Genomic DNA, 26,108 nt, shown 5'->3' with positions numbered 1-26,108 from the left:
GAAATTAGCAGAATTATCGAAAACCTTTAACTTGACGGATAATTTAAAAAAGGGTATTTTCCCCGCAAGGGTATTTTACGAGCAAAAAGAATTTTAATTACAAAGGACCGTAACCGGCGGTTGAATTTTTTTCACCAGTCTCAATGAGTTCAAAAGAACGTCAAGAGTTTTTACTTTGGTATGACCAAATTATCAAGGAAAAAAAAGAATTTATTATGTAGAAGGATTTAGTAGATTATTGCATTCAAAATGTTAAAATATTGCGTCAGGCGTGTGCAGCTTTTAGAAAAATCTTTCTAAAAGTCGGAAACGTTGATCCTTTTGTAGAAAGCGTAACGATTACAAGTGCTTGCTCAGTTGTGTTAAGAAAACATTTTTTTTTTAATAATACAATAGGTATTATTCCAGAAAACGGATATACACGCTTGGGTCAATTTTCAGAAAAATCGATTAAATGGTTATTGTGTGAGGAAAAAATTAGAAATATCGAAATAATCCATGCAGGACGTTGATTGGAATATCGACTGGTGTCCGGGTCAACGTTATGAATATTTCGTTAATATTTCAAAAAATGCTGGCTTGCGATCTGTAGCCAAGCTGTGTTTAAATAGTTTTTGGGGTATATTTGGTCAACGCGGAAATTTTCCAAGAACGACCATAGTAAATGATTACAAATCGTTATTAAAGCTGTTATTTGATAAAGAAATTCACGTTGAACATTGTCTTCCGGCAAACGATAATGTTATGTACGTCACATGGAGGTACAAGGACGAAGCGGCACTTTCGTCCCCCTATACAAATGTAGCTATAGCTGCTTACACCACAGCTCAAGCATGATTAAAATTGTATTCCTATTTAGAAAATTTAGGCGAAAGAGTGTTATATTACGACACTGATTCAATTATTTTTGTAACTAACACTAAAGATCCCGAGGAATATAATCCGCCCACAGGATCGTTATTAGGCCAACTAACATACGAGTTGGAGGAGTATGGAGAGGGTTCTTTTATAGAAACTTTTGTGTCCGGAGGACTAAAGTTTTATGGTTATCGTGTATGTGTCCCAACCGGTGAGACGAATGACATATGTAAAGTAAAAGGTATTCGTATCAACTACCAAAATACGTTAAAACTTAATTTTGATACGATTGCCTCTATGGTTGAGAAAAAATTTCAGAATAATAGCGATTATGAGAATAAAGAAAATAAAAATAACGTTATAATTACACGAAACTCTATGATAAGAAAAACTAACACACACGACGTCATAACACGTATCTAAGATAAAACGTGTGAAATTGTCTTAAAAAAACGTGTTTTCATTGATAGAAAACGGTCTTACTCATTCGGTTATAAAAAAAGTAAATAATGTTTAGAAACGATTTAAGTATTTATTCGTAACTTTTTTTTATTTTTCCTAGGTTTATACGATGCCTTGCAAGAAATAAACAAAGAAGTTTACATTTTTTCGTATCAGTTTACACCAAATTGTACTCCGGATCGTAAACACTACCCTGGTTTTAAAAAATCTTTGGAAGGATTGGCATAGCACAGCATGCTTCACAGTTTATACGAACTAAAAAATAAAAGAAAAATAAATGAGTTTTATACATCGCTAAAATTTGTACGAAGATTAAAATATAAGAGCAATATATTATTTAATGTCATTATCTTTGGTAAAATGTGTAAAGCTATATGTATTAAATGCAAATTTGATCCGGAAACGGTTTGACATGAGAAAAAAATGTCATAAGGAAAAGGTGGAGAGTGGATGGTATCATGATTTTAATAAATTTCTAAACATACATGTTTCTGATATTATAAACATCATAGAAGAAAGTGAAACTGAGTCCATCAAATTTAGTATATTTAATAGATACCCAAAAGAGTTTTCAGGTTGGTTGATAGGGAGTTGTCCTATTCATAAGCTTACACGACTTCGACGTTTATTGTGCAACTAATAAATTTCTGTATCGAATGAAAAAAAATCTAAGTATGTTTTTAAAGCATACAAAATGTCAAGTAGTATTTAGAAAGACCAATTTGTTGTGTAAATATGTGTACCGATATCAAATTCCTGTAATTAATAAGTCATAAAACTCAAATAAGTACAAAAAATTTTATTTTCTCGCATAAATTATTTTTACAGTATTTTTCATAATTTTGATCAGTATTTTATAAATTTTCCCTTGTAGAAAAAGAAGGTGACGATGACGAAACACGGACTCCACGAGTAAAACTAACAGGTGAGTCACTAGGCCAAATAGGATGATGAAATCCAGTAGAACCAACTCTTGCCGTATCAAATGCACATAGCATGGTGTTTAAATGAATGGTTAATCCATTTATTGTATCACTGGTAAGAAAAATGTAAGAACTATTATATATTAATCCTTCGTTGATAAAAAAAGTTCTATTTTTCACTGCTCGACAAAAAAGCATACACACGAGATCGGTCCAACGAGAACTATTTAACCACGATATTGGTAAAATATTTCCTGACCCGCATAAAATTGCTGGAGGCGGTAAGCTTAAAAAACGTTGTTTAAACTCATAAATAACTATATTACATTCTATCACAGATTGCGATGTATCAAAAGATTTTCCTACATCAATCATTTTACATCTGTTCCCACCTTCTGCCATATAACGTCTCCATTTATTATTGATATTTATTGCTATATTCATGTGAGGCTGTAAAAACAATATTTTTCTGCATTATTGAAATAATATTGTACTCAAGATGACATTAATTATACATACCTTCAAATCTATTTGTCTTAACTTTTGTAAAAAAGGTAAGTCTGTTTCTCCTTTTAAGGTTGATGACTTTTGACAAATAATGTCAGATTTTTTTTCACCGCAGTATTCTTGCATTTCCGAATCCAAAATTTTATAATTAGAATCTTCGTCAATTAATTGAATGTAGAACGAAGATGGTGCGAAAAAGAACGATATCTGTACATTTTTTGTAAGACCCACTAATTTTTCACTATCGTGTTGTCTTGTGTTTCGAGGAGACGTCATATTTTATTTCAGGGAGCAATTCGACCCTTTAAACTCGTAAGGATAAGACCTTTAAAAGAGGAAGAAGATAAAAACACACATAGCGCGCTTTTCAGGTTTTAGACTGACCTCGTGAGAAAAGCGTAAAATGAGAGATCCCTCTGTTTAGTCAAGCTAAAAAAGAGTAGGATGGGGAGAGGGATAATGCTTCTTAGCTAGAGGGATGCAGCTACATGATACGTGCGCGCTCTCTAGGTCAGCTCGACTCCCCGCGGTGATCCAGCTATACCGTTACCCCCGCTGCAGCCGCCGCCACCACCACCACTGTTACGAATGGGTTTTTCTTTTTTTATAATTCGTAAATTAATACACTTTTATCAAGTCGGTTACACTAACATACGTAGTTTAGTTCAAACGATGCGATGGATACGCGCTGGCAGCATCCGTGGACGAGTATGATTTGTGGTCCTACAGGGTGTGGTAAGACCGTTTTCGTCAAAAGATTCTTAAATTTTATCGATGAATTGTCAAGTGACGATTCAATAGAATCTTATTTTACTAGGTAGAGTGGCAGGATAGTTATAAAAGTGAAATTTTTTTTAAAAATGGTCAACAAATTGAATTTCGCGAAGGACTACCAAAACCCGAACATTATTCAAACGATCCTCAATGTAAGAAAATACTCATCATCGATGATTTAATGCGTGAATTATCAAACAATGTTGTTATGGATTTTTTCACAAAAGGGAGTCATCATAAAAACATAAGTGTTATGTTTATAACTCAAAATATTTTTTACAAGTCTACTCATTCGCGTGATGTAAGTCTCAACGCTTCGTATATTGTTTTATTTAAAAATCCTCGTGATCGTGCTCAAATACAACACTTGGCAAAACAAATTTTTCCCGAAGATCCTAAATTTGTACAAGAAGCCTATCAGGATGCAACGATAAAGGGACATGGGTATTTAATGATCGATTGCAAGCAGGATACACTGGATGAGTTTAGATTTCGTACGTGCATATTTCCTGATGATGAGTATCAGTATGTATATTTACCAAAATACGTACACAGTAGCTGTACTTGCATCGCCTAAGGTAAAGAATAAAATTTTGTTGAAAATACTGGTTAGTGAGTTTGTATCTTCAGTTTTGTTTGAAAGATGGAAGCATATGCATCACAACGGATGACAGGTCAACACTTCGGTTGCCAAAATAGTCATAGGTCCTCAAACTCCTCGTTTTCTTTAAAGATACCGTTTGAAAAAAAACATATGAAAATATTGGAAGCTCTCAAGCATTTAAATAAAGATCAGCGTGTTGCATTATTTAAAAAAGCCAATAAGAAATTAACTCATTGTATTTTCGAGTGTGTTCTAAATGTACTAAAAGGTGTTGTTCCTTTAAAAAAATTACAAAAGTCAAAACTTGAAAAATTTAAAAATGTGTTGAGAAAAGTAGTTTCTAAGAAGAAGAAGATAAAGAAGAAAGAAGGAGGCTATGACAATGAAGATTCTTGAAAAAAAAAGAAAAATTATTGTTCAACAAGGTAATGGTTTCTTACCTTTTATACTTCAAGCGGTGTTAAGCGCAATATGAACAAGAGCTTTATAAAATAAAAAGATTTAAAGTGGTATGGAGAAAGCAAAAAAAATGGTTTTAATTTCGAAAGAACACAGTGAAAATGTGAAACCCCTCCATGAAGCTGCAATACCTGTTTCTACTGCTACTAACAATTTTTTATCGCAACGAGTTTTACAATCTACACAAACTGTTGGAAACAACCTCAGTCATTTAGATGATGAAATGAAACAAATTCTTGACTTCAATGCGTTCAACGAAGAACGTGAAAAATCTAAAGAACATTTAAGAGTCTTACAAAGATACTTTCATTTCATAGACGAACAAAGAAATCTATACGTATAAACGGAAAAAGAGGAGGAAAAATATGATACAGATGCAAATGATCGAATGAGTGATGATATGATTCTGAAAACTATACCTAAAGCATATCAAAAAAAGTCTGAATTACTTTTAAATTATTTAAAAAAGAATAACCGTGAAATTAGTTGGAATAGTGAGGGTGTCGTGACCGTTGATGGTGAAAAAATACAAAGTTCTAATATTATTGGTTTAATAAATGATGCGGCAAGACGCAGAAAAACAGTCAAATCTGTGGGTAGAAAAAAATTTGGTAATATGTTGCGCGAGATCATTACTCCTTGAAAGTTTGTAAAAAATGATGACCTGGGGGAGATTCGTAACGTCAATCGAGTCGAGACTTTATCAAAGACTCGTCAAAAATTATTCAACTCTAGAGAGAAGATCGACCGTGACTATGACGATATTACCGATGAATTGTCGAGTAAAGACGGCAGTGAAGCATATCAATCATTTGAGGAAACTACTATTAAAGAGAATAAAATTATTAAAAGTAACATCAAAAGCCCATCCAAGACATCTACACCTTTGCAAAAGGGAGGAGAAGTAGGAGGTGAGCAGTGGCTTAGATTTTGAAAAAATGGACGCGTTGGAAAAACAATACCTTACGCCTAGTCATGAGGCTGGTTTTACCGCAGCTAGAAACTTAATAAGATTAAATAAAAATGTTTCATCAGATAAAATAAAGGAATAGTTAAAGGGCCAAGACATTTACACGTTACATAAAACTATTCAACGTAAGTTTCCACGCCTTTTTTACGATGTCAACGCTTTGGATGATTTGTGGGAGGCTGATCTCATTCAATTGACGTCTATCAAAAACTACAACAGTGGTATGTCGTACATTCTCGTTGTAATAGACGTTTTGAGTAAATCTGTATGGGCTCAACCATTACGTGATGAAACTTGTCGTGAAGTTACCAGCTTTTACAAAAATTCTCGATAATAAACACTATCGATTTCCAAAAACAGTCCAAACAGATCGGGGAAAAGAGTTTTTAGGAAGCGAGTTCCAACAGTTGTTAAAGCATAATGGAATGAAATTTCGGATTGTGAATAACCCTGACGTTAAAGCAGCTGTAGTAGAGCGTTTCATACGAACACTCAAGGAACGTATGTACAGATATTTTACATATAAAAATACATACCGCTACATCGATATACTACAAGATTTAATTGATGGGTACAATAAATCACCCCACTCCACAATCAAGCTAGCACCCAGTGCAGTAACTATACATAACGCGCAAGTGGCGAGAAAAAATTTAGTAAACTCACGAACACAAAAGCAAAAACATCGTCAGAATCGTCAAGCTAAATCAAAGTATAAAGTTGGAGACTACGTGTGTATCAGTCGCGAGAAAAACGTATTCGAAAAAGGTGCCGTGAAATCCTGGAGTGAAGAAATATTTAAAATTGTCGGTGTTAGCAAAAGACAGAATTTATACACGTATTACTTGCATGATTTGGATGGTGAAAATATTGAGGAATTTTTTTACCCTGAGGAGCTTAGCCCAGTCGCTAAAGAGCGAGTATTAGATCAGGAGCATGAAATTGAAAAAATAATTCGAATTAAAGGAAAGAGAAGAAACAAACAATATTTTGTTAGTTGGGTGGGTTATCCAGAAAAGTTTAATTCTTGGATTTTTGAAAGAGACTTGAGAGATGGTTCATAACGATTTTATGATAACTTTGCCAAACAACAGCAGTATGAAATATTTTCCTAATAATACTACAACGACTTTTTCTACTCAATTACCAAAAGAAATCGAGCTGTGTGGAAAATGGGAGGTTGGAATTTCCGAGATTCACGTACCGTGTACTATTTTACATGTCACTCGAGAGGACACTTTACTCAGTGCACCTAAGGATAAAACAGAATGTCATTTTCAACATGGCACATACGACTCGATAAATAGCTTATGTGAAGCAATAAATAACAAATGGATGGAATATATCTCTGAAGATGAAGAATATCAGCGTAAGTTAATTTATAACAAGGATGGTGGATTTGTATTTATTGGTGTACCCACCTTAGAAAAAAAGGAACAGTGTTTTCATTTATAATGAAACATTTTGAAGTAGATAAGGGTGGAAAATCACCCTGGTTATCAAACGCAGTACAATGCATTTTAGGATTCGAAGAAGGAATAATTCATATTAAAAAAGATCGTACAGAAATAAAGGATGATTACAGAATGTTAATTCACGGTAAATAGCCGGCAAGCATGTCAAGAGCAGTGCCCAATCAACTTTTTATTTACTCTAATATATGTGAACCATGTATTGTTGGAAACATGTTGGCACCTATAACAAATAGTTAACTTGGATGCTAAAGAAGTTCATTTTGGTAGTACAATTGTCAAGAGTTATACGCCTGTTGCATACGTACCCCTCCTCAATAATAGATTTCATACAATCGATATAGATATAAGAGACCAATTCGGTAAACCGATAGCATTCGAGTTTGGGACACTAACGGTGGTATTACATTTTAGAAAAGTGTTTTTTTTTTAGAATTGTTGTACAAATAAGTTTTTACGATGTGCATCATTCTCAGTACGGTGGTGGAGGTAAAGGTGTCAAGCAAGTGTTTACTGGCTCGCATGGGCAGAGGGGTCACGGCTTAGGTTCTTTTTTCATGGGGCTTTTTTGCACAGCTATGCCATATATAACAAAAAGTGCACGCACTATTGAAAAAGAAGCTTGTCGAGCTGTTGTAAATATAATTGATGACGTTGGTCAACGTGATTTGCCATTTAAAGATGCATTGACAAATCGTGCAACCAAATCAGATACAAACGTAAAACTTAAGGCAACGAAAAAGCTTGTTAGATTAATGGAAGGATCCGGATATAATGCTTTACCGTACAAATGTCGAGCGCAGTCTCGTAGCAGAAGCGCTACCCATCACATCTCTACAACTCGTGCTAAAAAGAAAACTTCTCGAGTGACAACATGTGGACGCAAGAAAAGTGTTGTTAAAAAGAATAAGACCAGATGAGGGAAAAAGAAGAATAGTAAAAAAATTAAGCGTGTTAACTGTAAAAAGAGTGAAAAAGGGCAGAAAAAAAAGAAATCTAAAGTGACCGATATTTTAAGTTAAATTTTAATAATGTCTTTTTTGCATAGCCACACTTATCCGTGTCTCAAGAGTAAATTGGATTTATTTTCTCTTCCTCTTACTCAGACAGCGTTAGAGGCAAGTCAGTGGGCTTATTATAAACCTGTTTCATCATTAACCGACGAAAGTCTGATAGAGTTTGTCATAAACTCTCAAAATGAGGATTATTTAGACCTCGCTCACACAATGCTGAGAGTTAATGTAAAATTGATACCTTACGACAAGGATACAGATGCATCTGTGGCTCCAGTAAACAATTTCTTACACTCTATATTTAATCAAGTTGATGTATATTTCAATCAACTAGTGACTCCTCGTAACAATGCTTACCCGTACAGAGCATACATCGAAACACTATTTAATTACGGCCCTGCAGCAAAAACTTCTCACTTGTCCACGAGTCCTTGGGAAACCGATGTAGCTGGTGAGATGGATGAACTACCCGGATCAGAGAAAAATATATCCCTCGCAAAACGTCAAGAGTATAAAAAGGATACTATAACAGTGGACTTGATGGCTCATTTGTATTGCGATGTGTTCAATCAAGACAAACTTTTATTAAGGTGGCTCTTCACTATAAATCCCACAAGAAAAGTAAGCATGCTGCAACACAGCTTTTCATTGGCTGTGGAGGTTCTTGACTAAAAATGGATAGGTACCTATAGTCCCTTCAAAAAAAGTTTAGTCACATCTACACCGTTGACCTATATCGTACAATACAGTGACCCGAGCAGACGTATGTATACAAAAAATACATAAGTCAGCCCCACATTAAATTATTTTCTTAGTTCAGCGTCTCATTTATTTTTATTGTAATTACGATTCCCCACAACTCCTATTCATTTTACGTACAACTTTCTGACCAATTCAAACTACGCGGGCTACCGCTCTTCGGTGTAGCAGACGCCCCACACTTTTCATCTGTTCCGTGACTTGCACAGTTATCTACTATTTTCACAAAATATCCTATAAAACCCATGGTAATGTCCAAGTACCTGAATATCGTTGGAAAGATTCTGATTTCTTCTATCTGCTACATAGTTTTCTATTTAGAACTACAGTATCTTTGCTGAGGTATCATACAACCTGCACCACCAATTTAATGACCCTCCATAAGAGGCTATGTTACAGAGTCTATTTTCCAGTTAGTTTTTTTCAACAATTTTGGTGGTGACGAGGTCTAAAATTTTGGGAAAAGACTCCTTGCACCTTCAAGAATCATCCTTTAAAATATCATTTAATACTCCAGTGTTTTGATTTAGTGAGGAGCCACCTTAAATGGTGTCGAAGTTCGTCTACATCTGGTTCGTTCGAAGGATGCATTTTGTTTAATGGATGTATCTACAAGGAATTATTCAGTCAGTATTACTGAAGCAACACTTCTTGTTCGACGAGTAAAAGTAAGCCCCATAGTTTTGATTGCATATGCAAAGACTTTAGCAAGCACTACTGCCAAATATCCAATTAACCGTGTGGAAGTTAAATCTTTTACTATGCACAGTGGTATTACAGGTGACTGTTTAGAAAACGTTATTCTTGGTCAGTTACCAAAAATTTTAATACACAGAATAGATTATCCAAAAGGGTATTGTCTTTTTGCATTTGATCTTACACCAGATTTGTCCACGCACTTTGCAGGTCATTGGAATTTAGTACAAAATAGGTCTGTCAGAATAGAAGTACGTTTTGAGACGTCTTTGACAAAAATGATAAATTGTGTTCTTTACTCAGAATTTGACAACGTGTTGGAAACAGACTCAAACCGTCAGATAATTGTGGATTTCAACGCCTAAAAAGACTTTTTTTTCTCTCATTTTATTACCTCCCTTGTACCACCACTAACCCCTATCACTCCTCTTCTCATATTCACTACCACTTCTTAAGCGCTATTATAAACCTTTCTTCCTCATCTCGTAATCTCCAATCTTTCGTCGAACGATCAGTATGCTGCCTACCATTTAAGACAGTGGACGTGGCTGCTCACAAAAATTATGGAAAAAGTTAATTTCATCGTAGATATTCAAGCATTTTACGATAAAAATGGTGATTTTTTACCAAAAGAAATCGCCGTGGTGGGTGTTGACTGTAACTTTAGTTCACATTGGATTATAAAACTGCCCTATAACACTACGGAATTGACGTCAAGACTTTTAGCTACAAATAGTTATTTAACGTGTTATTTTCATGGACTCGAGTGGTTTGATGGTGAAGCTAACATGGAGGACGTATATAGCGCTCTACGTGACATAGCAATAAGTGCTTTTCACATTTACGTTCGAGGTAATCAAAAGCAAAAATTACTGGAAAAAGTTTTGGGTCGTCAAATAATAAATCTTGAGGAGTACTCTAGCATATCTTTTAAAAATCTTTCTCGCGATAATAATTGCTTTTGCTGTTATCATGGTCGAAAAAAGGAAGCCTTCAGCTGTGCTCTAGCTCGTGTTTATTATTTACGAACCTGGATCAACAAGACAGTACATTTTACAGAAGTTATTCCCTCTTAAGCCACACCAGATGATGCTTTAGGTGTAAAAAAAAAAAAAAAAAAAAAAAACTCAAGAGCCGATAATAAAACCTCCACGTTTAAATCAGTCGTCATCCTCCTCTGCTGCTGCTGCTACACAAGAGGTCGGGAACCTCATGAAAAGCATTAACCTTTGGAAATCTAAAAAAAGTGGGGACTCTACTGCATCTGTGTACGCCGAAATAAGAGAAGATGAATTCACTACAAATACAAAAAGCGCTGCGGCATATTCCGACATCAACAATCGAGGTATTTCCAACAGACAAGCTGCCATTTGTTTGGATGAGACCGTGTGCCCTTGTAGCTAATACAGACGAGAGTACAAGACCTGGCACGCATTGGGTTGCCGTCTATGTCGATACCAGTGGACACGGAGTTTTCTTTGACAGTTATGGGTTGCCACCCGCTGTCTCACACCATGTTGATCGACTTAGACAAAACTGTATTAGTTACGAGTGGAACGTACAACAATTGCAGATTATTGACTGTCGAATGTGTGGTCATTTCTGTATCGATTTGTTTGTTTTTTATGTCTCATAATTATACTTTGGATATGTTTTATTCAATATTTTCAAGAACTACATCAACTAATGATGAAATAAGTGTAACTTTGTACAATAAAATTACTAGACGTAAGAAACTAGAAAATAGGCGCGTTATATCCTCAACATGTAATCAAAATTGTAGGTCTAGAAATATTTTACTTTACATAATTTTAAAATATACATCCTGCGTTGAAACACATCACAAAAAATAGACATCTTGCGTTCTATTTATCACTTACATTGTATAAAACTATAACCTCTTAGATTAACAACACTGTTTATCAGTAACAACTTTACCTATATGTATTAACATTATATGACCATACATTTTAAACTATAAACAATTATCTTAAGTTCTTACATTATATTTGTATGTGTATCACTTTATATCACGCTATGAATAAATTTTGTCAACCCTATTCCAAACGACTCATTATTTTTACCTTTCCACCCCACCTCCAACGCCCCACCAGATTTTAAAAACCGCGCCACTCCTCGAAGCCCTCAAAATTCTCCAGCTAGGGACCCCACTCCTCCCCCTCCTTCAACAGCACGACCAAACACCCACCCCGGGCCTGACCACCGGCGCCAGACGGTGACATCAGAGGTGTCTGGAAATTACTTACCCTTACTACTCTTACCATTGGCACTTGCTTGACCAAGAGGATTATAGTTATTATTGATAGCTAAAGATACAAATTTTAACTATACTTATTGCAGACGCTTGCTCCAAGAAAAATTAAAAAAAATTATTATTTATAAGTGAAAGAGAGTTGAGTTCCTCATTTGCGGAACTTATTCACCCAAGCATAAATTAAAATTAATCTATTTTTTATTAACAACTAAAAAGCTTCTCATCTCGTATCTTTGTTTCACGAAAAATTAATTTAGTCATTACTTAGAAGGCAAACCTCATCTACAACGGTGCTCGCTAAAGTATCCATTTGGTAATTATTTATGATGAGAAGAAAAAAATTATTCAGTCGTCCCTAGCATTTTCTTTTGTGACACGTATTTTAATTTTTTTTTTTATTAAAAAACAGTTAAGCTTCTCACTACTAAAGCTCATTTTCTGTATAAATAATTTAGTTACTATTTAAAACTGAAAAAGAATTTAGTTCCTCAACTACGGTATTTGCTTATACGAGTAACAGTTTGTTAGGTATTATATATTATTTGTGATAAAAAGAGCAATAATTTAGTTATCACTATTTACGATAGAAAAAAAAATTTAGTTGGTCATCTCAAGCACATATTTGCCTAAAAAAAATGATTATCTTTTCTTCCTAAGAAACAGCTAAGCTCTTCCCCGCCAGTACTTGTTTGTTGATACATGAATCAAGTTCAATGATTATAACTTAACATAAACTTATATCACAAAATGCAATGACTTGACAAAAGTCGAGTGACAATTAATTAATTTAATATGCGTACCTGATAAACAGTAAATCTGCTCATAACCTGTGCTTGTTTCTCTAAAAATTGGTTTAGCTATAATAGTTATTACCTATAACTCAAAGAAAGGTAAGCTCTTTTTCTGCAGCACTTGATCGACCAAACATTTAATAAACCATCATTAATCACAAAAAAATTAATTTATTCAGTCGTCACTGTCACTGACATTCTTGAAAATTAATTTGATTATTATTAATAAATGAAAAACACATAAGCTTCTCATCACCTAGCTTTTTCCCGAAAAACTAAATTAAGTTATTCTTCATAACTAAAAGAGGGTTGAGCTCCTCGTCTACAGTGCTTGCTCGCAAAAGCATTTATTAATTTGTTAAATATTTATAATAAGAAAAAAAAGTATGTAGCCGTTACCAGCGCTTACTACCTCAGGATTTGCTTTAACTATTACTCGTAACTGAAAAAGAGTTTAGCTTCTCATCGCTTGCGCTTGTTACCTGGTTAATTAATTCAGTTATTATTTATATAATAAAAACAGAGTTAAGGTCCTTATCTGGGCTGCTAGCTTGCCAGAGCATAAGGTATTTATTATTCATAACGAATAAAAAAGTTATACACTCATCCAAGCACTTACTTGTGTGAGAAATGAATTATTCATCTTTCATAACTATAAAACAGTGAAACCTCTCATTGCCAGCACTTCTTTCCCAAAAATTGATTTAGTATATATTTCTAACTTAAAGATAGTTTAGCTTCTCTTTAACGGCGCTTGCTCACCCAAGCATCAATTTATTTATTATTTATCATTCGAAGAAAATTAAGCTTCGAAAAATAAGTTAAGCTATTAGTTATTACTTAAAGAGGGTTAGTTTTATATCTACGGCACTTACTCGCCCAAGCATTAATAAAAATTAGTTTGATAAATATGTATAACTGAAAAACAATTAATTTTTTTTTTTTTTTTTTTTTTGTTTGATGGAGCGAGGAGGGAAAAAATCTTCATAGACACCCTAGCTAATCCGGTGGTAGTGTTAAATTCACCCGGTGTACCTACCGATTAAAAATTAACCTCCCTGGGACAGGTCCGTAAAGACCACTCCCCCAGAAGATACAAGGGAAGATGAAAATCAAATAAAATATTTTTTGACGCATAAAAGTGAAAGAACTCTAGATGCAAAAGTTTAACTGGGAACAGTTGAACTGAGGTGTAATATTAAATATAAATATAACTTTATAATAAGATTAAAGGACATAATAACTTAGTGTTAATATATAGATAAGCGAAAATAATGGTGAATGCCAGAATTGTCACATACAGTTAGAAACAACCCGTAGACACTACACTGCTAGCAAGTAACAATATTACATGTTAAATACGGTTAATTAAGTGAAGCAATCTTATAAACTTTCGAAAAATTGTCCGATTTACCGAGTAACCCTTTCGTATCGCATTAATAATTTCATAAACATACTGCAATAGTCTAATTTTTAATTTAGTTGAATTCCATCACTTTTTCAAATGTAAAGAAAAACGGAAAAGTCAATCCTTCTTTTTTTCCCGACTCAGAGATCTCACGAGAGAGTCTGTAATCCTGTCTTGAACAGGGGTAATAGAATATTCGATTCCCTAGGGTACCATGAGCCGACTCCCTCTCCAACGACTTGTAGTGAAAAAGATGTTGACTAAAATTCTACTGAAATTCTGTATTCACTTTGCATCATTATAAACAGTCAAAACTACCTGTTAACCTAATTATGTTACTCATTTCGTGACAGGCAAAGAACTATTATTTTCATGATTATCCTTACTACTCCAATTATTATTATTATTATGATTATTATTATTTTATTACTATTATTTTTATTATTATTACTTTTATTATTATCATTATTATTATTTTTATTATTATTATTATTGATATTATAATTATTATCATTATTATTATTATTATTATTATAATTATTATTATTATTATTATTATTATTATTATTATTATAACTACTACCACTAGTGTTATAATTATAAGTATTGGAAACGAATTTAGCGAGACAGTGGGTTATTAGCAACGGCACACTTGATTATTTTAGTGGTTATTTATTAAGAAAAGAATAACTGATATACTCGATGCGTCAATATATACACTTGTCGCATATAATCTAAGATCAATTGAATCAAACGATAACGAACGTACAAAACGTATGCAAGCTCCCTGTATCCAGGCAATAGAGTAGCCGGCAGTGCACGGCTGTCTAACTGTTCGGAAGCATTACTGCCTTGCTTCCTGCATTAATGATCATACACACACACACTTACACACACACACACACATTGATCGCACACACGAGACTGAACTGAATAGTGGAGCGGGAGCGTACGTGTGTCAAAGTACTTAATCTAATACTCCCCTTGCTTCGACATCCTTTTGCATTCCAATCGCGTTCGTTAGGAATGCGAGTCTCGGCCTCCAAAAACGTTTTGTCTGCAAGTTGGGAAGCTGATTCTTACTCTCCACATACTCGACAACGATGTTGCCACACTCAACCCGATCGTGCACAAAATGGTATCTGATCTCCATGTGCTTTACATTTCTCCCAAAGCCAGAGTTATTACAAATTTGTATTGCACTCATATTATCAACATTAAAAACATTTGGTGAAGCATATGGAAATCCAATCTCCGCCAAAAATCGTCGCAACCATACAATCTTGCGCGCTCCCAAATTTGCCGCAATATACTCGGCCTCAGCCATGCTCCTCGCAACAACAGATTGGCGCCACGAGAACCATATAACCGGAGCCGCAGACAACATGACCAGGCAGCCACTCGTCAACTTCCTTTTGTCGCGATCGCCAGCTAAATCAGCGTCAGTGTACGCACGCGTGCAAAGTTCACGCTCGCCTGCCCTGTACATAATTCCGTATTTTAGAGTCTTTTTTACATACTTAATTACAATCTTAACCGCTTCTCAGTAACTTCTGTCGAATTTACAAATGTACCTACTGAATAGATTAACAATGTAAGCCAAGTCTGGGCGTGTTACATTTGATAAAAACATTAATGCTCCTATGGCCTCTCTATGGGGTACATCAGGGTTGACATGATTCTCGCCTTTAGGCTCACACAATACAGAGGACGGGTTGGCGGGCATGCTCGTCGGGGATGCATCATGCATGTTAAATCTTTTGTCTACTTTCTCTGCGTAGGCAGACTGGTGAAGAAAAATTGACTTGTTCAACCTATTGCGAGCTATCTACACGTGTTTTAATCTATAGACTGATTTGTGAAGCAGGCAGGACTTGTTCTCTGGGTTGTCAACCTCCAAGCCAGCAGGCATTTTGGTGTATATCTTTTCCTTCAGCTCTCCGTAAGGAAAAGCCGTCACGATGTCGAATTGGACCAACTCAAGATCCTCCTGCGCTGCCACAGCCATGAGTATCCTGGTGGACTCGTACTTCACGACTGAAGTATGTGTCTCTTCATAGTCGATGCCTTGGATTTGCCTGTATCCACATGCACACAGCCTTGCTTTGAACCTTCCCAATTCGTTGGACGAGTTTGACTTTATCTTAAAAATCCGTTTGGTATGAAGTAGGTTCACGCCTTTAGGGCGATCAACGATGGTCCAGGTATTATTTTTGGCATGCTATTGGAACTCCTCCTGGATGGCAGCATTCCACTCGTCCTTTTCAGCGCTTTTGAGTGCTTCTCGGTAAGTACCCGGATCGAGGATCTGGGCACTGTTTGACTCGAATCATGTCAGCTTTTTAATTAGTGATCTATAGCGCAAGAGTGAAGTGCAGATGATACTGGTTTCAAGCTTCTTTTTGCATCCTTCTGTTGGTGTTCATCCACCGGTGCTATGAGGCAATCTCTGCAGTGTTCTCGTTGAGCTCTATAGGAATTTGTTCCCGGAGTGAGTGGTTGTTATTCTCTTTAGTTTGGATCATTTCCGTGCCCATTTCCTTCATTTCATTGGGATTGACCCCTCCACTCTCGGTTATCTCTACAGAATTCAAGCGTTTTCGAAGACCGAAATGACTACTTTCTTCAGTTTGAGTCTCTTTTGCACTGGTTTCGTGAATCACTTTGATGCGAGTACCCAGATCGTCCGGTTGCATACTTAAGATGGCATCTCTTGTTGTGATGATCCTCCTTGTTTACGAGTCATATAGTCTGCAGTTGTATGGTCCATGGTAGCCAACCATCATGGCCTTCGTGGCCTTGGCGTCGAACTTCTTGCAATGAACATCCAAAATCAGAACAAAGGCCTTGGACCAGAATGGCTTCATGTGACTTACGTTAGGTTTCCTTCCATACCACTGCTCGTAGGGTGTGGCCCTCTCTTTCGTTGAATTTAAAGTTTGGTTCAGCGCATACACCGCCGTGCTAACCACCTTGGCCTAGAAAAAACGGGGAGCGTCCCTCGCGTGCATCATGCTCCTCGTCAACTTGACAATGGTACGATTCTTTCGCTCGATTCTTCCGTTTTTTTGCAGGCAATACGGCGATGATGTACAAAGTGCTATGTCCCTATCGACGAAAAAATCCGTGAAGCCTCGGTTGCAGAGCTCCAACCCGTTGCCCGTGACTAGCTTTTTCACTCTATGGTTCACATTTTCTTGGCGATGTCGCAGTTTAATAGCTTTACGAGCTGACCCTCACTTATAGATTGAGACAAAACAACCATCGTGCGGGAATTGTTTTGCTCCCACTTGGTCGAACCTGATACATCGGTGGCCTTGGGTCTGATTTTGGAGCTGGTCTCAAACCTTTTTGAATCAAGTGAGTTCAGCATATGGAGCACGCTGAATTTCCAAGTTTGAAAATTCGTGCCGTCGAATTTTCTGGTGCACTCCACGTTTATTACCTCACTCATCTTCAATTATGAGTGTAACAACTCTGCAAATCACTAATACGACAAGGCGCAAGCACTCTACACTTATGAGCAATGTTACTGTTAACACGAGGTACTGGGGCAGTGGGTTATAAGCAATGGCACACTCGATTATTTTAGCGGTTGTTTATTAAGAAAAAAATAACTGATATGCTCAGTGCGTCAATATATACATTTGTCGCATATACTCTAAGATAACTTACATCAAACGATAACGAACGTACAAAACGTATGCAAGCTCCCTTTATGCGGGCAATAGAGTAGCCGGCAGTGCAAGGCTGACTAACTGTTCAAAGCATTACCGCCTGGCTTCCCACTCGAATGATCACTAACCCCCCTCCCTCACACACACACACACGCACACACACACACACACACAAAAAGAGAGAGATCGCACACACGAGACTGAACCGGATAGGGGAGCAGGAGCTTACGTGTGGGGTTATGTGAGTGGGGGTTGTTGTTAGTAGAGGGGATAAAACTATAATGGAGAGTGCCTAGCTCTCTTAACATCGTTCGTCTTTTAACCCTCATAGAGAAAGGTCACAGCAGTAGCAGCAGCAGCTGGAGCAGAGAAAAAAAAGAGAACAAGTGAAGACAAGAAGAGTGGGAAGAATTTAAGAATAGACATGAGGAGAGGGAATCGACTCAGGAAAAATCTAAAAACAAATCTAAGTATAAAAAAAAAAAATTGTAGTATTTTTTAAAAAGCTATTCATACTCCAGCTGGCATCCGCAATTCTTAAAGAGTTCTTCATGAATTCAGTGACGAACTTGTTTTGGTATTTGCAAAGTGTTCCTGCAGTAGTCTTAAAGTATTTCTATAGTATCCCACTTATGTCCCCTTTTTTGAGTTCTCTGAAAGTTCGCCGAGTGTTCTTTTTTTTTACAATTTCAGTTGAGAAAGAGATCTAATAGTATTCATTTTGATCCCGCGAAACTAAAAAATGAAGTTCAAATAAAAAACTATTTCGTTGAGAAGTAGACTTTTCCTTTCTGTAATTACTAACTCCAACTTCCGATATCTACTTATATCAGAAAAAAAGTCTGTAGCCAAGTAAAATCGAACCAAGACTAGCTAGAACCTGCGCGTGACACAAACACACTTTACCACTCGACTATTGTGGATTCGGAAGTTCATAAACATTTAACGCATACATTAACTGTATACAAACACAATGATCTTTGTTATTTAATTAGCTCACATGATTGAAAAATTGTGTGAAAAATCTCTCTGCTCTTCGCTCTCCTCGACAACGTTATTTTGTAACTTTTTTGTAACTTTTAAACCACGCAAATTATAAAACAAAGTCTTAAAACGTGTATAAAAAATTATTATCAACAAAAATAAATACCAAATTCAGATTGCTAAATAAATGTAATGAATATAGCAAGCCTTGATATTTAGGACAAGCTTTCGGAGCGTCACCATAAACATGATTAAATTTTGACAAGTTATACAGAGCTTTCGTAGCCCAGATGGCTCGCACGCATATTTATCCTTTCGTTTTTGCTTTTTCGGGTTTGAATCTCAGTATTCACGATGACTTTTTTTTATTTCGGTGGTCTTACTGATTATTCTTTGATTTTTTTTCTTCAAACTCTTATAAAAATAATACTTCTGCAAGCATTTAAATTTTAATTAAATATTATATACCTAGAATAATTTTGTTGTAATTGTCGATTAAGCTCCAAGGTTGTATTTTTGTATCTCATGAAAGTTGCTTCGTTGTACATTTTTTTCGATACAAAAAAATTAATTTTTTGCTATTTCAAGAGAAAAATACCCAAGAGGATGTCGTATGTGAATTTTCCTTATAAGTTAAAAATAAATCTTCAGTTCTTGTTTTAAATTATACCAATAACTTATTTTAAGTCGTTTTAGGTGTAAACAAGTAAAGCATTTTTTAAAAATAATAAAAAATTTAATCACAAATGTAAAAGTTTAGTAAAATGTAACGAATAGAGCTTAGTTTATAAACCTCTGTGTCTGAGGAAGGTACAGTGTACCGAAATAATTGTAACACTAATATATGAAAATAAATTGTGAAGATTTATTTATAAACTCATTTTTCATTTGATTTTAAATGTAAAAGTCTTGAATTTATTGATTTAAATCATATGGTTTTTTTATTTAACTGCATTACTTCGTTCCATAGTAAAGAAATATATTTATTCCATTCATTCACAATAAATTTTTGAATACATTTCTGCTTAGCGCGTTTTCTAAACAACATTTTTCTAATCGTGTCTATTAGTGTACTTCAGAAGGAAATATCTCAATAATCTCCACAGCAATCTATAAATTTCTTATGTTTAATTGAAAGAGTGATAGTTAAACTATATGTTTTTAGTTTAAGCAATAGAGTCATATACTTATTATTATTTTTCGTACAACTTCCTGTACGTAAGATCTCAAAGACATTGAAGTCCACAAGTTTATCAGTTGTATAACAAAAAGAGAGTAAATAATAAATATACATGTAATTTTAACTTATGCAGTAAAATGAAGTTCCATGTAAATGAAAAAATGTTGTAAAGATCTAGAAAATGCATAATCAATTTTGTATTAAAGAATGTTAATGCTGTTTTAAATCGAATAGTCATGCTCGTGTGCCCTTTGATGGATTTAACCGCAAGCCTGTACCATTAAAAGGTATCGGCTGATCCATTAAAAACATATGTACAAAGTTTTTATTTTTTCAGTTGTTAATAAACAAAACTTCATGTATACCAGTGTTTCACGTATAGATGGAGCTTTAATCAAGGTCTAACGGTTAAACAATAAACACTCTTCTAAAAGGCCGTATGTAACTTGTGCCAGAATTGTTTTGTAGAGTAGGTTCTTCCTTGCATACGTTTCTTGTATATCTATAAATACCACTCTATTAATATATGTATGGTGTATATGCTTTGAAAAAAGGGACAGTTAAAAAACATCTGAGGTCTTAAAATCTAAGAAAATTGGGATAAGTAGGAAAGTTTGTGCCATATTTACTAAGTTACTCCAAAAAATGAGATTTCTTTCCATGTATTTTCTAAAACTAAGAAAAATTTTAAAAAATAGGCTTCATTTTGCAAACTAAGTTTTTGAGAGTTGATAACACATACAGACATATAAGGTGAAAGTACTGATGCTGGAAAGCACTTTTTTACCCTCTCCCAATGTTGGAACAGTCAATGAATAATGAGCTTTAAGAAATATTATCATGAAAAAACTCATTTCTTATGTTAAAAGTGGTGTTTCATTATGTCAAGAAAACTTAACATCTATTTTACATTGCATTACAACAACAAAAGAAGTTTATCGAATTGACTATTTCATTAAACGTTTAATTCAAAACATAACCTTTTCAGATGTCGTATTGGTAAAACACATAGATTTTATTCAAATAACATTTACATTTCACTATTGGGAAATGACGTACCACAATCAGGACATGCATTTTCAATGGTGTTTCGCGTTAGGTACAACATTATGTAGTAAGTTTTTAATAATTTAAAATTATTTCTTGTTAAGATAAAATTAAACAAAAAATGTGAGATGAGTAGGAAACAAAATATATAAATAACAATTGTATAATGTTCATGTTATCTCATAAAGGTGTTTATACATGAATTTTCATACGAAATTTCACCAAACGTCGTTCCAACATCGGTACCTTCACCTTGCAGTCAACCCTTTCTAAAGCAAGACTTTAGTAATTCAATATTTTAGAACATTTTACTTCAATATTCTTTTCGAAATGCCGTGCATGGGGACTCAATTGCGAGCCATCTGTTGTGGCTCTAAAGACCTTGATTTACACACGCGACACACAGCTCGTGCTGCGCACTCGTGCGAGTGCGTGTACGTCGCGGTCTTTGCAGAGTCACATTACATGGATATTAATCTCATTCCCCGATACAGAGGATCAAGGGATAGTGTGGCATATGAGCCACCATGTTTAAGAGTCCAATAGATAAGCTGTATATCTATGTATATTACTCACACTACTTACACATATCGAAGTATGTCACTCAAACGTGTGAAGCTCACTGACGTGAGATGCCGAGCCAGTGATTGGTCAATTAGGATTGTGTGCGTGTTTGTCCTGAATATGGCAGAGATAATCAGGAGAAGCTCCCACATCTGCCACATTGTACTTTGACTCTCTGTAATCCCCGCGCGTGTACATTGTGTTGAAAAGTTGTATACAGTTTTTATGTAACTCTTCCGTAAAGTTACGTGTTAATGTTAATAAATATTTAGGGATTTATTCCGTGGATCGGGAAGTGAGCTAATACACCTTGTAGTAGTTGATAAGATTTAATAGAGAAATAATATAATTATAAGAACGATACACATTGTAGCCAAAGCCAACGACAAACGGCCAGAGATGGCACCCCTAGTCCATCTCTCATACTTACACATATATAAAAGTTGATATAAATGTACAATATACTCAACACGCCTCCTTACATTTATACCATTACAACTTATTCATTCAACCAAATTTAACATACTTCTAAGCTTTTCAAATTTCAACTTTCCAAGAGACTTCAACAAAATATCTGCAACATTACTATCTGATTCTACTTTTACTATATCAATGATTCCTTCTAAGTAACTTTCATGAATATAATGATAGTGCACCTCAATATATTTCAAATTTCCAAATTTTGCAATGCTTAAAGCTCCTGAATTGTCTTCATAAATTTTTATCGGTTCAATCAATTTTAACTTAAAAATATCTTCCAAATCTTTTATCAACTTTAATTCACTTACAGCTTCTGACAAAGCAACATACTCAGCTGAAAAAGATTTTATTTGTCACATACAAAGGTTCCAACAAAAATTTATTGTACACATATGATGTCATATCAAATGCACGAATATTAATTTTAAATAAAAAGAATTACTCTGTCCCGCGTAACGGGACGAAAGTACTTTCTTTCGGCACAGTATGGTGAAAATTTTTGTTTCATTCTGCATTACATGATGCGACCAAAAATTTGTACATGTATTACATAAATCATAGCAAACATGGTAGTACTTAGAATGCGCGAATCACGTGTAACATTAGTATATTAAAGTATATGTATTTTATGCACATGCGTGCTCGAATACGTAATAATATTAAAATTTTCACTATTTTAATATCGGATTCTCTAAGATCTACTGAAATTATGTGTACTCTAATTTTCTCAGTTTCTAGTGTATCGAGTTTAATAAAATTTGAGTTGAAAGTTTCACTTCTGCTGGGGGTCCCAACCCACACCTAGTTTTTTTTAAGTTGATTACGAGTCATTTAATTTTAATGCAAGTAAATGGCTGTGTTTATAAGTTCATGCATTTCCCAAAATATGACTTATACTACTCGTACAAACTTAAATTAACTGTCTTACTGCCGTATTTTCCTCTACATTTTATAGTTGACAGATTAACGCCACTGCAAAGACGCATCATTGTTTTGACCACAAACAATACTACACATTTACGTTATATATTTGTATTTGTAGTACAATTAATAATACTTACAATGTTAGATTTTTTTCACTTACAAAGTTTCTGCCATCATCTAGAATATTTCAAGATGTGAAGTCATTTATTTAAAAATCTTAAATTTTTAGAATACAATTTTTTTTCGTTGTCAGGTTCAAATTAAAGTCACATTAGGTAAATTGTCATTGTTAAACACACTATACAAACAGTAAGAAACAAGACATTATAAGGAACGTTTATAAATTTTTTGAGCGTATTTTTTGAGGTACGTTGATTACATTGTGAATACTAGTGAGTTAAACGTAACTTCGTGTTACTATTATAGACACGGTGATAGGCTGAAGCCTCTTTAACACACTAATTCAATAATTTAAAATAAATTGAAAGAAACTAATAAGATTTGATTAATGGTATATTTTCAGGAGAACATTTTGCTTCGTATCCATCTGCATGTTGCAAGAAATGAATTAGAAGATGTATGCAACGCCCGACACTGCGTGCCACATCAAAAATTTGCCATGACCCTTGTCGAACAGAGTGTTTGTGCAGTTTGTGGAATTACTTCTAATCCTCTTCCTTTTACTCAGGTTTGATAAATTTAACTTAACCATATTTAACTAAGTATAATTATAAATTTACAGGTACATCGTTATAAATTTTATGAGATTTACTAACAACTTAAGACAGTATTTGCAATTATAAATACAAATTTCAAGATATTTTAAAACTTAATGTTGAATTTCATTGAAATTTAAAAAAAAAAAATACATTCTATATAATTTTAAAATTGGTTTGAGCATTACAAAAAAATTTACGAAACATGTACTGTAATTAAAATTGCTTGTAACTTTGATTATATTTTGAATTTTGAAACACAAGATTCTTTATTTCTTTCAAGCACGTTATTTAAGAAAAGATAACGCTAATTTTTGAAATGTTATTCATGATGTATTGTATGAGTTAATTTAAGAAGATGCATTGAATTTTAAGATGGATTTATAGAAAATAATGTGTTGTAATAGACATGATATAAAAATACAAGGTGTAGCGTTCCGAGGTCTCATTTTCGTGCAGTTCTGCGCCTTTTATCGCGACGCCATATTCGAGAGAGATGTGACTACTACATCGTCAAAGTGCCTGTACAATAAAACGAAGTGGCCAAAGTTGAAACGAAAACCTATCTCCTACATCCACCACAAGGTGATATATATATACATGAATTGATGAATGTTTACCTATTGAGTCAGCTTTTTCTGTGTAAATATTCATGAATTGTGCATTTGGTCACTGAAACAACTGGAATGAAAATATTAAAATAAAAAATATATATTGTTTCACAAGTTTCTTAATGTTAATACGCTTGATATTTTAAAATCTTTTGAATTGGTAGACAGACATGGTGACATGATGGAAGCGTTCCTGATTGGTCAATCAAAAGGGATTCGCAACGCCGTATCTTGTATTTTTACATCATGGTAATAGATAGGCCCACACCTTTCCGTGCATATGTATTTCAAGTGAAATAATTCCTCTCTTATTGACAATTGAAAATTGTGACATATTTTGTCACTTTTCTGTAGAATATTAGTATCTAGAAGTAATAATGTAAGTAGTGCTAGACGATACATTTTATCAGTAAAAAAAAGAATAAGCAAACTTTATCGTTCATATAATGTTTTGACCTGATATAAATATATATGTACAAGACGCACGTAACAGAATCAGTTATACCTTTTACCCCTTGCAAATCATGGACTCAACTCAACCAATAATTCATTGCACTTTCATGTTAGCACTTTTATTCGCGAAATCAGTAAATAAGATCTTAAGCATCCATCCCCATAACCTAATGCGCTTGCTTATCTGAACTTTTATTGATTTAATAAGTGAATCAAATCATTATCAGCCCATCCCCACTAACCTAATATACTTACATGCCTAAATTTAATATCAATCTATAAATATAAACAAAATTAAATAGTCAATAATCAGTAAACAAAGACTCCATTCTCCATGTTCTAAAGAAACAAGGAAAATAACTTATTTATTGTTGCAGCCATGCTAAAAAAAACTCAACAAGATTATGGAGTTGGTCGAATTTGTAAAAACTTAATTATACTAAGTGCTTTCAAACTTGCCCTTACCAAATCAGGAATATATATTTATTGAACCAATAAGTATTACTTCAATAATACTAGACTTGAATAAAATATAATCGTCAAAAACATTAAACTTTCAGAGATAAATTAAAGTATATACGATAAATATACGTAAGTTTTGAACCATTTTTAGTGTTTAATCAATTAGTGATTATTTTTCTGTGGTTTCAGTAATTTTTTATTTTAATACACTTAAATTATTTTTTTGACATTTGTTATTTTTGGATTGAATTTAGAGATTTGTTGTTAATGTGCTGCGCACTCGTGTGAGTACGTGTGTACGTTGAGATCTTTAGAGCCACATTAGATGGCTCGTAATCTCGTTCCCTGCGCACGATGTGTCGAAAAATTGTATACATCATGCACACATGCAAAAGGTTAGGTAATTCACACACGCGTCAATCGCTTTCCTCGTGCACTAGTATCGTAATGTACTAATTTCTCTCGGTTCTCAAAAAAAATTTTTAATAAAAAAAATAAGTTCATTTCAGTCAATTAAAATTTACACTGAAAATAAGTTATGAACCACACGATAACAAGAAGTAATTAACATTCTTAGATTGAAACCGTTCATGGCAGAGTCGGTAAAGTACTTTGCTCGTATGCAGGAGGAAGGGGGTTATGAATCTCATTGAAAACTGTTTTTTTTTTTTTTTTTTTTTTTGTTAAAATAAAAAGACATACTATTCATTAAATTCAAAATGAGTGGTAGTGTGATGTGGTGTACAGGGGACTGGAAGTACGTCAGAGGGGTGAGGTGAAGAGGGAAGAATCGATCATGCAAAATGAAGAGCCACGATGTAACAATACAAAGAAACTGCTGGAAGTATCACCACTGGCCCTTTTCAGTATTCACGTTTCCTATTCAACCATCAATGTCATCGGTTATTTTTACGGCCATCTAACGTTTAACTACCTTGCCAAAAAATACATTTTTACTACCATTTCCGGTAATGATTCGTCGACTGAAAGACTATATGAAATCAGTCACCATTAAATCAAGTCAGTCATTCACTGACAA

At 34.4% G+C, this 26,108-nt stretch overlaps 1 protein-coding gene across 1 annotated transcript in view; it reads left to right on the top strand.

Moving 5' to 3' along the window:
• ec (ubiquitin specific peptidase echinus) overlaps positions 1-26,108 on the top strand; it is a 209,987-nt gene that overhangs the window by 145,474 nt on the left and 38,405 nt on the right. The window contains exon 4 of the mRNA XM_089596909.1: positions 23,351-23,515. Coding sequence (XP_089453035.1) covers positions 23,351-23,515 — 165 coding nt within the window. The remainder of the gene's footprint in view (positions 1-23,350; positions 23,516-26,108) is intronic.

Source organism: Copidosoma floridanum, unplaced genomic scaffold (assembly GCF_036245765.1).
Source record: "Copidosoma floridanum isolate Cflo_tuat_1 unplaced genomic scaffold, Cflo_Japanese_pri ptg000030l, whole genome shotgun sequence".
Classification (NCBI taxonomy): Eukaryota; Metazoa; Arthropoda; class Insecta; order Hymenoptera; family Encyrtidae; genus Copidosoma; species Copidosoma floridanum.
The sequence above is the reverse complement of the archived record's forward strand: the minus strand, read 5'-3'. Positions and strand labels throughout refer to the sequence as shown.